This window comes from Delphinapterus leucas, chromosome 14 (genome assembly GCF_059928025.1).
Source record: "Delphinapterus leucas isolate spDelLeu-1000000601 "Yukka" chromosome 14, BTC_Dleu_Yukka2, whole genome shotgun sequence".
NCBI classification, from domain to species: domain Eukaryota; kingdom Metazoa; phylum Chordata; class Mammalia; order Artiodactyla; family Monodontidae; genus Delphinapterus; species Delphinapterus leucas.
The window spans coordinates 89,443,446-89,460,474 of NC_143142.1; the positions used below are offsets into that span (position 1 = coordinate 89,443,446).

General features: G+C 41.5%; 1 protein-coding gene across 1 annotated transcript in view; it reads right to left on the bottom strand.

Annotated features, from left to right (window-relative positions):
* The window catches only part of PARD6G (par-6 family cell polarity regulator gamma), a 107,700-nt gene that overhangs the window by 64,221 nt on the left and 26,450 nt on the right, over positions 1-17,029 (bottom strand). Inside the window, exon 2 of the mRNA XM_022560033.2 lies at positions 7,250-7,472. Within this exon, the coding sequence (XP_022415741.1) occupies positions 7,250-7,472 (223 nt within the window). The remainder of the gene's footprint in view (positions 1-7,249; positions 7,473-17,029) is intronic.

Consider the following 17,029-nt stretch of genomic DNA (forward strand, 5'->3'; position numbering starts at 1 on the left):
ACAGAGTTTCTGTATGTTACTAAAGGTAAGATGGTATGAATTCAAATTAGTGTTATAACTTTAGGATGTTAAATGCAATTGTCATGGTAGCCAAAAAGAAAATAGCTGTATAATATACACAAAAGGAAATGAGAAGTGAAGTTAAACATTTCACAACCAATAAAACCCACAAAAGAAGATAGGATTACAAAAAATGAGTAACATAAAAGACAGTCTTATATGTTACTCTAAGACATATACTAAACAAATAGCACAATGGCAGAAGTAAGCCCCTCTTATCAGTAATCACCTTATATGAAAACAGATTAAACTCTTCAATCAAAAGACAGAGATTGGCAGAATGGATAAAAACATATGTTCCACCCATAGGCTGTCTGCAAGAGACTCACCTCAGACCCAAGGACAGCTTGAAAGTGAAAAGATGAAAAATGATATTCTATGCAAAGAGTAATCAAAATAGAGCAGGGGTAGCTATACTTATATCAAATAAAATGGATGTTAAATCAGAAAAGATTACAAGAGACAAAGTATAACACTATATACTAATAAAAGGTTCATACAGCAAGAAGATATAACAATTATAAACATTTATAAACCAAATGACAGATCATCAAAATATATGAAACAAAGCCTGACAGAACTGAAGAAACAGACAGTTCTACAAGAATAGTTGGAGACTGAAATACCCCTCTCACAATAATGGATACAAAAGCCAGACAGAAGATAACTAAGGAAATAGAGGACTTAATACAATAAACCAAATAGATCTGACACACACGGAACACTCCACCAAACAACGACCACATACATAGTCTTCTCAAGTGCACATGGGACATTTTCCAGGACAGACCATATGTTAGGCCACAATGTAAGTCACAGAAGATTTAAAAAAGACATCATACAAAGAATCTTCTCTGTTTACAATGGGATGAAGTTATAAACCAAACAAAAAACTGGAAAATTCACAAAACTGTGGAAAGTAAACAACACACCTTTAAACAACCAATGGGTCAAAGAGGAACTCACATGGGAAGAAAGAAAATACTTAAGGACAAATGAAAATGAAAATAAACATACCAAAACTTATGGGATGCAGCAAAAGTAGTGCTAAGGGTAAATTTATAGCTATAATGTTTGCATTAAAAACCAAGAAAAGCCTCAAATCAACAACCTAACTTACAACTTAAGGAACTAGAAAAATAAGAACAAACTAAACTGAAAGCTAGCAGAAGGAAGGAAAGAGTAGAGCAAAAATAAAAGAAATGGAGTACAGAAAAACAGTAGAACACATCATTGAAACTAAATGTTGGTTCTTCAAAAAGATCAAGAAAATCAGCAAATCTTTAGCTAGATAAACTAAAAAAAGAGTGAAGACTCAAATTACTAAACTAAGAAATGACAGTGGAGACATTACTACCATTTCTACAGAAATAAAGATTATAAGAGAGTACTATAAACAATTTTACACCAACAAATTGGATAACCCTGATGAAATGGACAAATTCCTAGAAATACAAAACCTACCAAGACTAAGTCAAGAAGAAACAGAAAATCTAAATAGACCTATAACTAGTAATGAGATTGAATAAGTAACCAAAAATCTCCCAACAAAAAAAAGCTCTGGACCTGATGGCTTCAGTGGTGAATTCTACCAAACATTTAAAGAAGAACTAATACCAATCCTTCTCAAACTTTCCCCAAAACTGAAGAGGAGTGAACACTTCCCACCTCATTCTAGGAGGCCAGCATAACTCTGATGCCAAAGCCAGACAAAGTTACCACAAGAGAAGAAAATTACAGACCAACATTCCTTATGAACATTGATGCAAAAATACTCAACAAAATACTAGGATACAGAATTCAGCAGCAAAGTAAAAGGATTGTACACCATGACCTAGTGGGATTTTTTTCTGCAATTCAAGGATGGTTAAACACAAAAATCAATCAATCAACAACATGAAGGGAGAAAAAAAATCACATGATCATCTCAAATGATGCAGAAAAAGCATCTGACAAAATTCAACATCCTTTCATTATAAAAACACTTCACAAAATTAGAAATAGAAGGAAACTACCTCCACATAATAAACTATATGTGAAAAACCCACAGCAGACATATACTCAATGGTGAAAGACTGAAAGCTTTTCCTCTAAAATCAGGAAGAAGGCATAGATGCCTGCTTTCACCACTTCTGTTCAACAAAGCACAGGAAGTCTAGCCATAGCAATTAGGCAACAGAAAGAAATAAAAGGCATCCAAACTGAAAAGGAAGAAGTAAAATAATCTCTGTTTACAGATGATATGACCTTATATGCAGAAAATCCTAAAGATTCCACAGAGAAGCTGTTAGATCTAATAAATGAATTCATCAAAGTAGCAAGATTCAAAGTCAACACATAAAATCAGTGGCATTTCTATTTATAAGCAAGGAACAATCTGAAAAGGATATTACAAAAACAATTCCAGTTATAAGAGCATCAAAATTTATAAAATATTTAGAAATTAACAACCAAGGAGATGAAAGTCTTATACAATGAAACCTTAAAACACTACTGAAAAAAATTAAAGACATAAATAAATGGAAATATATCCTATGTTCATGGACTGTACGACTTAATATTGTTATAATGCCAAGATTACCCAAAACAATCTTACAGATTCAAAGTGATCCCTATCAAAATCCCAATGCTATTTTTTTTTGCAGGAATAGAAAAACCATCCTAAAATTCATATGAAATCTCAAAGGACTCTGAGTAGCCAAAACAATCTTGAAAAAGAGACTAAAACTGGAAGACTCACACTTCCTGATTCTAAAACTTATTACAAAGCTACAGTAATCAAAACAGTGTGATACTGAGATAAAGACAGACATAGAGACTGATGGGATAGAATAGAGAGCCTGGAAATAGACTCTCACATATAGTCAAATGATTTTTTACAAGGGTGACAGGACCACTAAATGTTTAAAGGACAGTCTTTTCAACAAATGGTGTTGGAAAATAGGATATCCACATGCAAAAGCATAAAGTTGAACCCTTACCTAACATCGTACACAAAAATTAACTCAAAATGGATCAAGAACCTACACTGAAGACCTAAAACTATAAAACTCTTACAAGAATACATAGGACAAATGTCTTATGACATTGGATTTGGCAATGATTTCTTGGATATGATACCACAGGCACAGGTAACAAAAGAAAAATTAGACAAACTGGACCTTGGGAAAAATTTAAAATTTTGTACATCAAAAGACACAATCCACAGAGTAAAAGGCAACCCACAGAATGGGAGAAAATGTTTGCAAATAATATATCTGATGAGGGATCAATATCCAGATAAATAGAGAACTCCTAAAACTCAACAACCAAAAACAAACAACCTAGTACAAAATGGGCAAAAGACTTGAATAGACATTTCTCCAAAGAATACATATGAATGGCCATTAAGCAAGTGAAAAGATGCTGAACACCACTAGTAATCAGGGAAACACTAATCAAAACTACAATGAGCTACCACCTCACACCCATCAGGATGGCTATTATCCAAAAACCAGAAAGCAATGAGTGCTGGTGTGGATGTGGGGAAACTGGAACCGTTACACACTGTTGGTGGGGACGTAAAATGGAACAGCCACTGTGGGAAACAGTATGCGGGTTCCTCAAAAAAAATCAAAAATAGAATTACCACGTGACCCAGAAATTCCACTTCTGGGTTTATACTCAAAGAGGGTCTCAAAGAGATATCTGTCACTCATGTTCACAGCAGCATTATTCACAATAGCTTAAATGTGGATGAAACTCATGTGTTCATCAGCGGATGAGTGGATAAGCACAATGTGGTATAATCATAGAATGGAAGGAGGACTAAATTGTGACACAGGCTACAACGTGGATGAACCTGAAGGACGTGATGCTCAGTGAGATGAGCTGGCACAAAAGGACAAATCCTGTATGACTTCACTTATAGGAGGTACTCAGAGTTGTCAAAATCCTAGAGACAGAAAGTGGAATGGTGGTTGCCAGGTTTGGGGGAGGGGAAATGGGGAGTTACTGTTTAAAAGTCAGAGTGATTCAGTTTTACAAGATGAAAAGGGGACGGATGGTGGCGGCTGCACAGCGCTGTGAATGTATTTAATGCCACTGAGCTGAACACTTAAGAATGGTTATGATGCTAAATCTTATGTTGTATGTATTTTAGTACAATTTCACAAAACAAAAAAGTACAAAAATGTGGAAAATGTGGCATTAAACAGACCATGAAAAGCACGCTTGTTCACAGCGTGAGCTGAAACAAGCAGGCAGAGCAGTGCCTACTTAGCCTCGTCTGGAACATGCGTTGGCAACCTGTGCACGTCTGCAAACGATTGTGAAAGGGCCCTGCGTACTGATGTTGGGTTACAGACAAACTGGACTGAGTTCACAAACACAGAATCTGCACAGGATGCGGACAGGTCATAAATGGAATCCTATAACCCATGGCTGTTTCATCCACTCGGCATTCTTTCCCATCCATACTGCAGTCTGGACCATTTAGTACTTTGTTCCTTTTTATGGCTGAATAATATCTCATTGGATGTATATACCACATTCTGTTTATCTATTCATCCACCACGGAAACATGTTTTCCATATCCTAGTATTTTGCTGAGGGGTTTTTACATCTATATTCATAAGGGGTGTTGGTCTGTAGTTTTACTGTGGTGTCTTTGTGTGGTTTGGGGAGGGGATTAGTAAGTGGCAAACAAATTCATTTTCCTAAACATCACTGTGGGTCTATTTCAACATCTATTAGAAGAATGACTCTTCATTTGTGATGGTCAAACAATTTCCTCTTACAATACACATCAATGTACAGAAAGTTATTAAGTAAACTACAGACCAGGTGTGGTTACAGTAAGATCATGAGGATGGCATTACTGTGACCCAAATCTCAGGACCCACGCTGTAGGAAAAGGACATGGGACTTGAGTGTCACCTCCAGAGGAACCTCATCTCTGCCCCACCCGTGACGGACAGCCCCTTTCACACGGTTAGCGAGTCTTTCCTGAACACGCAGGGCACCAGGATGGCTCCTGCTTGCCGCCGTCCACAGAAACACAACTGCCCTCGCCTCTCCCACTGGGATGCAGTCTTTACAGTTGGACTCCATTGAGGAGAGTGAGAGGAGAGCCCCAGTCTCCCCAGTGATGGAGCGAGGGGCCAGGCTTTGGGACCATCAGGAACATTTTCCTCTCGAAGCCTGACAATAACCTGAGGTAGGTTCTCCCACTGTACAGATGAGAACATTAGGGTGGGGGCTCGTAGAGCCAGCGAGAAAGTGCTGGGGGCAGGGTATGAATGCAGCTCCCTGCCATCACCTAACAGAGAAAGGCAGGGGCTGGAGGCGAAGGCTGCACCCTTACAACACAGGACGGTTAGAAACCCTAAGACAGCTAGTTAAACTCCGGGCTGTTCCTCTGAGGCCAAGGGAAAGAGGAAAAGAAAATAATAAAGACAGGAGGCAGGGCCTGAGCCAGCAAGCTGAGCAGCAAAGCCATCCGAGCGACCCGCGGAAGCTGGCACATCCCCGCCTGCGGCTTCCCGCCTCACCTGAGCTTCGGTGACTCGACAGCACAGGCTGCCAAATGTCCCTAGGGCTGCCCTCACAAAGGGCAAGAGTGCCTGCGGCGGTGCTCCCAACGCAGCAGTACAGAGACGCCTGTTGCCTACACAGGTGGCAGAGCCCGTGTGCACGTCCGTCACTCACAGGGCTTCACACCCACTACTCACCCTTCCGCACCCTGTGAGACGCCGCCGCGACCTGGGATGGCCAGGGCAGAGCTGTGGACGTGGGGTCTGGGCCACGCGCCAGCCTCTGGGAGCAACTGATGATACAACACAGAGAGAGCAGAATAGAGACAAGGGGATGGCGGCGGCGGGGGGGCACAGGCCAATCGAGGCCAGGCCTCGCCGAGAGGGTGGACGGACGAGAAGAGGCACCCAAACGACGTGAGGAGTGGCGGGCTCCCTGCGGCCCCAGCAGCTCCACAGGAGGGCCACCGTGAGGAAGTGACAGCTGTGTTGACCTTCGGTACCGTCAGCAGGACACCCAGGCTAAACCAGGGCTGCAGATGCACAGCTTTCGATCTAGCGCCAGGGAACCAGCGCGAAGTGAGGTCAGCAGATCCCCTGCCGTTCCCTTGCTACACACTCCCTTCCAACACCACAGACCAGAGGACAGCAGCAGCCAGTGTTCAGAGCACGGGCTGCCGGCCAGCACGCTGAGCTCTCGGCATGTGCGGCCTCCCAACCTCGGGACGGCTTGGCGGGCGAGCACGCTTCGAACGCCGTCACGCAAAGGTGGGGACTCGGGCGGAGGAGAGAGAGCCAGGCACCTGGGCCCGCACTTCAGCCTCCTGCAGTCTCACGCTTACCAAGCCTGGCTCCGGCTCGCGCAGCCTGGAGGGCGCCCCGCCCTTCTAGTGTCCGTGAAGCTGCCCCACTGCCCCAGAGGCTAAGACCGTTCTCTCTCCTCCCCTACGCCGGAAGTCCCCACCGCCATGCTGCTCCCCGGGGTGGTCAGCACTTGCTGCGGGCACAGAGGTCTGCTCAGGGAAGGAGCGACGTCGTGACCAGGGCCATCATAAGGTACCTCTTTCTTTAACCTCAGGCCTCGCCTGCAGGTGGCTCTTTTCTTCAGTACGTTATGTAGAATTGTTAGGGTTCTCCCAAGTTCAGAGACGATAAAACAAATCTAACACGCAGCTCTGAGAAGTGACTCCACAGCAGGGTGCCCCACCTTTCAGCCGTTAACCTGTGTTAGTGACTTATTCTCACATAAAATGATATTGTTCTTACTTACAGCAAAGCTAGGCCTTCAGAGCTAAAAGTTAACCAAAGTTACAATCTAAAGCTAACATTTTTTTCAACCCTAAGAAGACAGTGAAAAACATATACTAACAACCTTAAGTTTCACTCTTGGGTTACTGGCTAATGCACCCAGTTAAAATACTGAAAATATCGATATTATTTTTCCTCGGTATTTACAAATCATAAGTCAACACGATTTCAGGTGGAAAATGCAGCTTAAATATTATTAAGCCTTTCTAAGAAATTAACGTCGACCAAACAGATGTTAATTTCTTTAGTCTCCCACCAAAGGCTAGAAAGCAGAATAACATGGTTCTGAAATGACAGACAAAATAGAAAACTGCATTTATTTCTTAAATGAGTGCCAAGCAAGAGCACGAGCTCAGCCTCCTCGGTACCTCGTTTCTGGATGAAGACCCTGAGCAGGGGGTTTGCGCTGGAGACCGCCTTGCAGAAGTTGTCATCGTTGTTGATGGGCAGCAGGTCGCCATGCACGTCCGCGTAGCCGATGGTCACCTCGGTGTTGGAGATGTGATGGGTGTGCACAACCAGCTTGTAGAAGTCTTCGAACTTTCCAGGCTTTTGTCGGTCCAAGGAGAACCTTCGGAACTCGGCTCCAAACTACAACGAAATAGACAGCGGGTCCACGGACAGCAGGGAAAGGGCAGCAGCGCTGTGGCTCGTTCGCCTGACAAAGGAGCACTTACAGGGCCTCCAGGAGGCCTGGGACACAGCTGCGAACACCCCAGTCCTCGGGGCTATGCGAGCCCTGAGGGGAGGGACCGGCTCGCTTGAGTGCAGGACAGGCGCTGGAGCTCAGTTTGTGGGGGACCCTCACCTCCTCTGAGGACGCTGGGGCGCATCTCAGGCCCAGGCAACAGCGCAAGCCCGGGGCAGCCTTAGACACTCAAAGGTGGAAGGGAAGCCAAGGCCAGCTGCAACTTCTGCACTCTTTCCTAAGGGCAATGGGAAGTCCTGGACAACTGTAACATTAAGGAAGGAAACGACTTGATATGATTTGCATTTTTAAAAAGACCAAACAGCTGCACTTCAAAAGGATCAGATGCTTCACAAATATCTGGGGCAGGAGCATGGGTTCTGGACTGGCCAAAAGGACAGAGCAGGTCTTTTCAAAAGAGATGCTATTCACTCTCCTGTTGTAGGAAACATGCAGGGCCCACCTCCTTCCTGTCAGCCCCTGGCTCTGGCTCAGATGCCCACAGAGTTGCCCGCAGACCTCCAGGCCACCTGCCAGGGGTCAGCTCCCATGGGCCGACTGTCCCGCGATCTCAGGAGAGGACCCTGGGTCAGCTCCCATGGCCGGACTGTCCAGCGATCTCAGGAGAGGACCCTGGGTCAGCTCCCATGGCCGACTGTCCAGCGATCTCAGGAGAGGACCCTGGGTCAGCTCCCATGGGCCGACTGTCCCGCGATCTCAGGAGAGGACCCTGGGTCAGCTCCCATGGGCCGACTGTCCCGCGATCTCAGGAGAGGACCCTGGGTCAGCTCCCATGGGCCGACTGTCCCGCGATCTCAGGACACCGCCTGTTTGTTTGGCCTGAGGCTGCTGGCTTAGGACATGCTGTTGTTCCGCACTTGCCAAAGGGACCTTTATTCATCAGGCAGGACAGATTCTGTGCCCTTGTACATAACTGACAACTAATTATATTGGTTCCAAAATACACAAAAACGAAATGTCTAATGTTTACACAAACTAATAGTTACATCATCTAGACATTATGTCAACTACTCAAGGGCAATGCGACTCAAACCATACAGGTGTGAGTGGTTCTGAACTTTGGGGAGGCATCAGAATCACCTGGAGGACCCCAGAGTTCTGGAATTGCCTGATTTGGAATGCAGCCCAGGAATGTGCATTTTAACAAGTTCCCAGGAGAAGCTGATGGTGCTGGTCTGCAAACCACACAGACAAAACCACAGGTTTAAAGGGTTAGTCTTCAGACCTCAACCTCCACAGGTCTCTTAGAAACAGAGCCTCAGATCCCATTTCCCTTTTAAAAAGCAAAGGACAACACCCATCTTGCACTGCCCCAGGAACGAAAAACTTCAAGTTTGGGAAAACCACCTTCAATGGCTAATTGAAACTAAAGCCTGGCTCCGCAAGCCAGGGCCCAGGGGAGCACTCTCCTTCGTCCCCTGCTGCTGCCAGAGATGCCTCCCCTTGAGAAGGGTCCCTCTCCCCTTTACTTAAAAGACAAGCCCCATTCTCCTTCTCAGTATTTTCTCCAAGCGCTCACAAGAGCAGGCTCACAGTGAGCAGGGCGCACCCCACGCCTTACACACGGGGAGACACCCCGGCCGGCAAAACTTCCAGACACAAGAGACGAGCAGACAACACAAGGTTAATGGGATTCTTCACAATCAGTTATCCAGTCACACCACGAACGCTTATTTCAACAGCAGTCAACCACCGTCCTTCCAGTCTCATATATCTCACACATGCTGACTTCCAGAGCAATTAGTTTCCATCAGTCTATGTCTTATTCACGAAATACACAAGAGCTTCATCATGTCTAATGAAACCGCGTATTTTTGACTTTTATATATAATTCCCAGTTGAATATTCCCCCAAACTGGACACAACACACTCACTTTCATCCAAGGGACACCAGGGAACTCTCATTCTTCTCCCTCACGCTAGACTTATGCCACATCTTGCGATTTAAGTAATGAGGAACAGCATGTGTTAAATAAGTCCGTTCTGCAATGTTTTAGTCCTAACTGCGCTTGGTAATTAACTTCAGATGAAGTTTCATTTTTTTCTCAGTTCTTTTAGTAATTTTCCTCAAAGTACATGTTAATTTGAAGTGCAAATGAGTTCTGGCTTTTTCCTGACAGGAAGTCTGATTTCTGCTGGAGAAAGAGGCTGTGGCTCTGTCAATCCAACTACATGTGGGATATGCTTCATATGCTGAATGAGCTCCACAGCTGGGCAAAGAGAGGTGTGGAATGTGATATGATAAAAGCATTTTTTTCAAGCTTTTTTTTTATTGTGGCAAAATATACATAAAATTCACCATCTTAACCATTCTTAAGTGTACAGCTCAGTGGCATTAAGTACATTCACACCGTTGTACAACCATCACCACCATCCATCTGCCTTAACTCTTTATCTTGTAAAACTGAAAGCCTATACCCGTTAAGCAATAACTACACATCTCCCTGCCCCCCAGACCCTGGCAACCACCACTGTGCTTCCACTGTGCTTCCTCTCTCCCTCCCTCTCTCTCTCTCCCTCCCTCCCTCTCTCTCTCTCTATATATATACATATACACACACACACATATATATACATATATGCATATAATTCTTTATCAGATACATGCTTTGTAAACATTTTCTCCCATTCTGTCTTTTATTCTGTGGATCTGGGTCCTTTAAGTAACCAGGGTGCTGGGAGGGAAAGCTGGACTTTTGATACAGTTCTGTAACTTACTTCCTAACCTAGGTCAGGCACATTTAAGGCAAGTTTTTCTTAAAACTTTCCTTAGTAAGTATTGAACTTCATTTGAAATTGGTAATGGAGTGAGCCATTTTATGGGTCTGATTACCGGATAATAGGTGAAGGAGTGAAGCTCTGCGGTCACCATTTCGTGAGTCCTGCCGTGGGAACACAGTCCAGTGAGATGCTGAACACGTTAAAGGGGTGGTGAGTCTCCAGTGAACTTCACTGTTGGTTCAGGCATTTCATAGGGATCCCTCTACCCTAATGCAGTGGTCTCCAAATGTCACATATCCCCTCAAGAATTTTGGAAAACCTACCACTATGAAGAGGATAATATACTTTTAAGTTGGCATCTAAATTCTTCATAATAAAAATAAATAGTTGCAAAGGATATAATTTCCAGCATGCTGTAAATATTTCATTTAAAATATTTTATCATATGATCTTTTAAATATAGTCAGTGAAATCTAAATGCCATAGTGATTTGATACTACTGTCATGCATTTTAAAATAGAATGAACAAGCTCTTTTATAACAATCAGAAATTCAACAAGGATGAGAAACCCCTGCTCGCCACAACTAGAGAAAAGGAAGCCCATGCACCGCAACGAAGACCCAACACAGCCAAAAAAAAAAAAAAAAAAGAAATTCAACAAGGTTCCTTTTTCTCTTTGATCTCGTTTCCATTACACTGCTCCAAGAGAATTTAACCCCGATATTTTATCCTAATAATTTATGCTTGATTACCCTATCACTCTTCTCTACAACAAAGTTAGATAAATTGAAATTAAACATTTTCCCCAAGGCCATAAGGCTCTCTTTGTGAAAAATATTTCCAAGTTGTTTCTAATGGGTGTAGAGTTTTAGTTTTGAAAAGTGGAAAGTGTTCTGGAGTGGATGCACAACAGTGTGAATGTAATTAACGCTACTGAAGTGTACACTGAAAATGGCTGAGCCGGTAAATTTTATGTATGTGTATTTTATCACATTTATAAATCAAGTAATATAAAAGAAACAAAAATAGATGTTTACAGTAAAAAAGTTTCTAGATTGAGTCATTACAATTATTAAATCAAGTTGGAACACATTTATAAAACTTGACAAATAATTATTAGCCTTCCAAAGTAAACATTTAAAAAATCTTTTAACAGAAAGTATTTATTGCTAAATGAGGCAAGGGTAGCATCGATTCTTCTGCTGTTTCTTGTTGTGGTGGTGTTGGCACTGAGAAGCCTTTTCACATGAAGCAGGAGACAGGCACAAAGATGCTCAGCCCTGTGAGTCTCACCAAGTCTTGGGCCAGAAGTAACCACAGAGCAGCCTATCATTAGAATTATTTCAGACAAACTATTCGCTGACAATTCAATTAGGACCACTTTCAAGTTTTTTGAAAACAAAGAATTGGAAAATACTTGACTTGGAAGATTTATTGCCCAGTCATTAGAGCCATTCACTTTTTCAATTTCTGGTAACTATACCAAGAATTATACGACAACGAATTGTGCCGGCTAATTCCTTCATTTAGAGGCAACCTGTCTGATCTGATAGAACAGGGAAGTAAAAATATAAAATTAGTACCACATGCCAATATTTTTAAAAAATAAAATAGTTTTGTCATAATAAAGTTGGACCCTTACCTAACATCATTACAAAGGTTAACTCGAAATGGATCCATGACCTAAATGTAAGGCCTAAAACTATAAAATTCTTAGACAAAAACATAGGGCAAAAGTTTCAGTCCATGAGGTTTGATAATGAGTTCTCGATATGACACCAAAGGCACAGGTAACAGAATTAAAAAAATAGACATTGGACTTCTTAAAAACTAAATCTTGTGCATCAAAGGACAGTATCCACAGAGTAAAAAGGCTTTACACAGTGATAAATACAGTCGTACCTCTGTATCAGCAGAACCCTAAGAAGCCCAAGTCCCTTATAAAATGCCACACTACATGCATACAACCTACGCACGTGCCCCACCCCCATACTTTAAATCAACTCTAGATGGCATATAATACCTAATACAATGTAAACACTAGGTAAATAGTTGTTAATACAATGTAAATAGTGGCCAGTGCACACCAAATTCAAGTTTTACTTTTTGAAAATTTCTGTAATTTTTATTCTGAATATTTTCTATCCACAGTTGGTTGAATCCACGGATGCAGAACCTGTGGATACTGAGGGTCCACCGTATTCAGAATATATAAAGAATTCCTAAGCAAAATGTTATTCAGCCTTAAAGAGGAAAATTCTGGCATCTGCTACAGCATGGGGCCTTGAGGACACTATGCTCGATGAAATAAGTCAGTCATAAAGGACAATACTGTAGGATTCCACTATAAGAGGTACTCAGAGTCGTCAAAATCATAGAAAGTCCCACGGTGGTAGACAGGCGCTTAGGAGGAGGGGAAATGGTTATTGTTTAATGGGTATAGAGTTTCAATTTTATAAGATAAAAAGAGTTGTGGGGATGAATGGTGATGGCTCCACAATAATGTGAATGTATTTAATATCACTAAACTTAAAAATGATTAAGATGGCAAATTTTATATTCTGTGTATTTTTAAAATTTATTTATTTATTTATTTTATTTTTGGCTGCGTTGGGTCTTCATTGCTGCACGCAGACTTTCTCTAGCTGCGGCGAGTGGTGGGGAGGCGCTTCATCGTGGTGCGAGGACTTCTCATTGCGGTTGCTTCTCTTGCTGCAGAGCATGGGCTCTAAGCGTGCGGGCTTCAGTAGTTGTGGCACCCGGGCTCATGGGCTTAGTTGCTCCGTGGCATGTGGGATCTTCCCGGACCAGGGCTCAAACCCATGTCCCCTGCATTGGCGGGCAGACACTCAACCACTGCGCCACCAGGGAAGTCCCTGTTCTGTGCATTTTAACACAAATTAAAAAAAAAAAGATCTAGGGTTCCTTGTCAAAATGGCTAATTCTAGATATGAGTCAAGAACTTTATATGACCCCGTGAATCTCATCCTTCTAAGAAGCAAGGAATTATCAAAGACTGTTAGGGTCATATCAAAAGGACTCAGGAGCTAGTTTGAATGATCTCCCAACAGCTGAAGATGGGACGTTTGTGCATTTATCATCTATAAGGATAATAACTGCTATGGATTGGAACACATCCAATATGCATAAATAATGCATACTTGTTTATAATGAGAACCAAAATTTTATTTTTTACTTTTTGGAGGGTGCCAGCGAACCAACCTACTATTTTGTTTATAATGAGAACCAAAATTTTGTTTATTTGTTTATAATGAGAACCAAAATTTTACTTTTTACGTTTTGGAGGGTGCCAGGGAACCAACCTACTACCTTGAAATAAGTAAATAAAAGGAAAGAATCAAGCACTTTCCCCAAAGAAACATTAATTATTGGGAAATTAACAGATGTAACAACTCCTTATTTCCCAAAGCTTGCAGATAAATAAACTGTCATTCCATTATTATCTTGATAATATTTATTGAATTTTACAGCTGACCCCACCTGTTATTCCCACAAGAGGACAGTAAAAATGGGGGAGGGGGTTCACCTCTTTAAATTTTTTAGTTATCTCAAATATGAAATAAGTAAGTCAGTAAGCAAAAATGAATCAGCCTCTAAATGAAATGTACTTTTATTTCCTTTAAAAATATTACATAAGTAATAAAATGATCATTATAATTAGAAAACAAAGATTTACCTGCACATCTATTTCGACCCTCTTTCCCTTCAGGAAGAAGGGATACTTCTGACAAATGCTTGTTGAATGAATAATACCTGAGCTTAGTTGCTACAGAAGTCATATGCTATTGAGTACACGATGTCACTGATAAAGTCCTTTGTCAACAAGAAGCTTTTCCTTGGTCAAGAAGCAAGGAGACACAAAAGAGTGGTAGAAACCCAAGATAGCTAAGAGCTGGGGAAGTACAAGTTATCTGTTGTTCTAAATGAATCTCGAAGTACTTCTAGAGCAGTGGAGTCATGATCTGCAAAAATCTGCTCCTCCCTAAAAGCAACGAGAACCCTGGCAAAGATAGTAAAAAATCAACTTTTTGAGAACTCTGGAAATTAACCAAAGGTTTGCAAGCAATAATCCACAGTGCATTTATTCCAGAAAAGCAGCTGAATCTCGGAACAGCAAGTTTTACAGTGTTTGAACTTCCCCCGTTCCTCAGCTTTGAAAACCAGCAGCCTAATAGCTTTACAGGGGGCAGAACTGGCTTGGAGCTCACCCAAAAGCCCCATACTTATAGAACTGTCATCTTTAAACGTGTCTCACAAGTCCCTGGAAAAGCCCTGTTCACAGGGTTTGTCTCTATGTGACCTGAGTCAGAGATCACTCATTGGGAAAAGCCCTTTCCTCAGGACATTTGTTGAGAACAACCAGCAGCAACTGTAAGATTATACAATAAAAGTCCCATTTTTAAATGGAACTTTTACAACATGAAGGAAATTATATTCTTTCTAACTATATTTATTACAAGAAAACTTAGATGTAAACTTCAAGATATGTTATCTGTTCTATAGAAGTAATTCTCAAAATTCTTTTAGGGGGTTGTAACATATGAAGATTACTGCATTAGGGTATAGGAATCTCTACAAAAGTACCTGAGTCAAGTACCAGCTGGGACAAACACAATAAAAAGAAATGCTGGGGATTCCCACCTGTTAGGATGACTACTGTCAAGAAACAGAAAACAAGTAGTCGTGAGGATATGGGGAAAGTGGAACCCTTGTGCACTGTTGTTAGCAATGTAAAATGATACATCCACTGTAGAAAAGAGTATGGAGGTTCCTCAAAAAATTAAGAATTACCATACGGCCCAGCAATTCAAATTCTGAGTATACCTCCAAAATAACGGAAAGCAGGGTCTCAAAGAGATATTTGTACACTCACGTTCATAGCAGCATTATTCACAACAGGTTAAATGTAGAACCAACCCAAGTTTCTATCAACAGATGAACGAATAAGCAAAATGTGCCTTATCCAGGCGATGGAATGTTATTCAGCCTTAGAAAGGCAGGCAATTCTGGCATATGCTACAACATGGAGGAACCTGGGAGACAGCACGCTCAGTGAAATGAGCCAGTCACAGGAAGACTAATACTGTAGGACTCCACTTACATGATGTCCTTAGAGTTATCACAATCACAGAGACAGAAAGTAGGACGGTAATGCCAGGGGCTGGGGGAGGGGGAAATTGGAAGTTATTGTTTTTTTCCTTTTTTGAAGGGAGGTCACTCAGTACACCTTCTTTTTTTGTTGTTGTTGTTTTCTGGCTGCGCCATGCGTCATGCAGGATCTTAGTTTCCCAAGCAGGGATTGAGCCCGTGCCCCCTGCCCTAACCACTGGACCGCCAGGGAATTCCCAGAAGTTATTGTTTAACAGGTATAAAGTTTCAGTTTAACAAGATGAAAAGAGTTACAAGGATAAATACTGGCATGATTGCACAACAATGTGAATGCATGTAATACCATTAAACTGTACACCTAAAAATGGCTAAGATGGTAAATTTTATGTTATGTGTATTTTACTACAATAGAAAAATGGAGGAACATTTTTAAAATGCTGGGGAATGAGGTATCCATAGAAGGCTTTGATAAGCTCTGATATATTCCTGGAAATATAAGGGCGCATTCATGTGCAGGACTGTGTGCATGGTCAGGAAAGACATGAGAAGGTTGTAATCTCTCATATCTGGCTGACTTTGAGATTCTGTGCAATCAGGAAGTGAAGGCTAAAGCAAAGTTGTAAACTACTGAAGTGTTGACTATGTGCCCCAATACGTGCCCCTTTTGGTACGTATAACCAAAAGGACTGGAGACTTACTGGTTAAAATCACTTGAGGAAATCTGTGTCCAATCATCAGATGACCATGAAGCTAACTAAGCAGAGCTTCAGTGATCACATATGAGAAAGAATACACTTTTTTACAGCATTAGTCCAGGAAAAGTCACTCAACAAACAAACAGCAGCAACAACCACAAACCCCTGAGGGAAGAGTCTGGCTTCCAGAGTTATGTCATGTTATTTAAAATGTTTAGTTTTCAACAAAATTATGAGATATACAAAGAAATAGGAAAAAATGGCCAGAGTTAAATAAAACAGTCAATGCAAACTGTCCCTGAGGGTGCCCAGAAGTTGCACTTACTAGACAAAGATTTTTAGATAAGCTACTATAAATATGTTCAAATTAAAGGAAACCATGTATAAAGACTAAAGGAAACCATAAAACAATGTCTCACCACTAGAAAATAATAGAGACTAAAATCATTTTTTAAAAAAGAACCAAACAGAAATTCTAGAGTTGAAAATTATAATAACTGAAATGAAAAATTCCCTAGAGGGACTCAGTAGTAGATTAGAGGTGGCAGAGAAAGAATCAGCAAACTTGAAGATAGGTCAATTTAGAGTATCCAGTCTGAGAAGCAAAAGAAAAAGGAATGAAGGAAAATGAACAGAGTCTCAGAGACATACTATCTGTGCCATACTATCAAGCATACCAAGAAACACATCTTGGAGAAATCCTAGAGGAGAAGAGAGAGAGAGAAAAAGGCTAAAGGATATCTGAAGAGATAGTGGCCCAAAACTTCCCAAATCTGATGAAAAAGTTTAATCTACATATCCAAAAGTTCAACAAATTACAAGTAGAATAAACTCAGTGAGACCCACATCTAGATGCATCATAGTCAAACTACCAAACTCAAAACCAAACAGA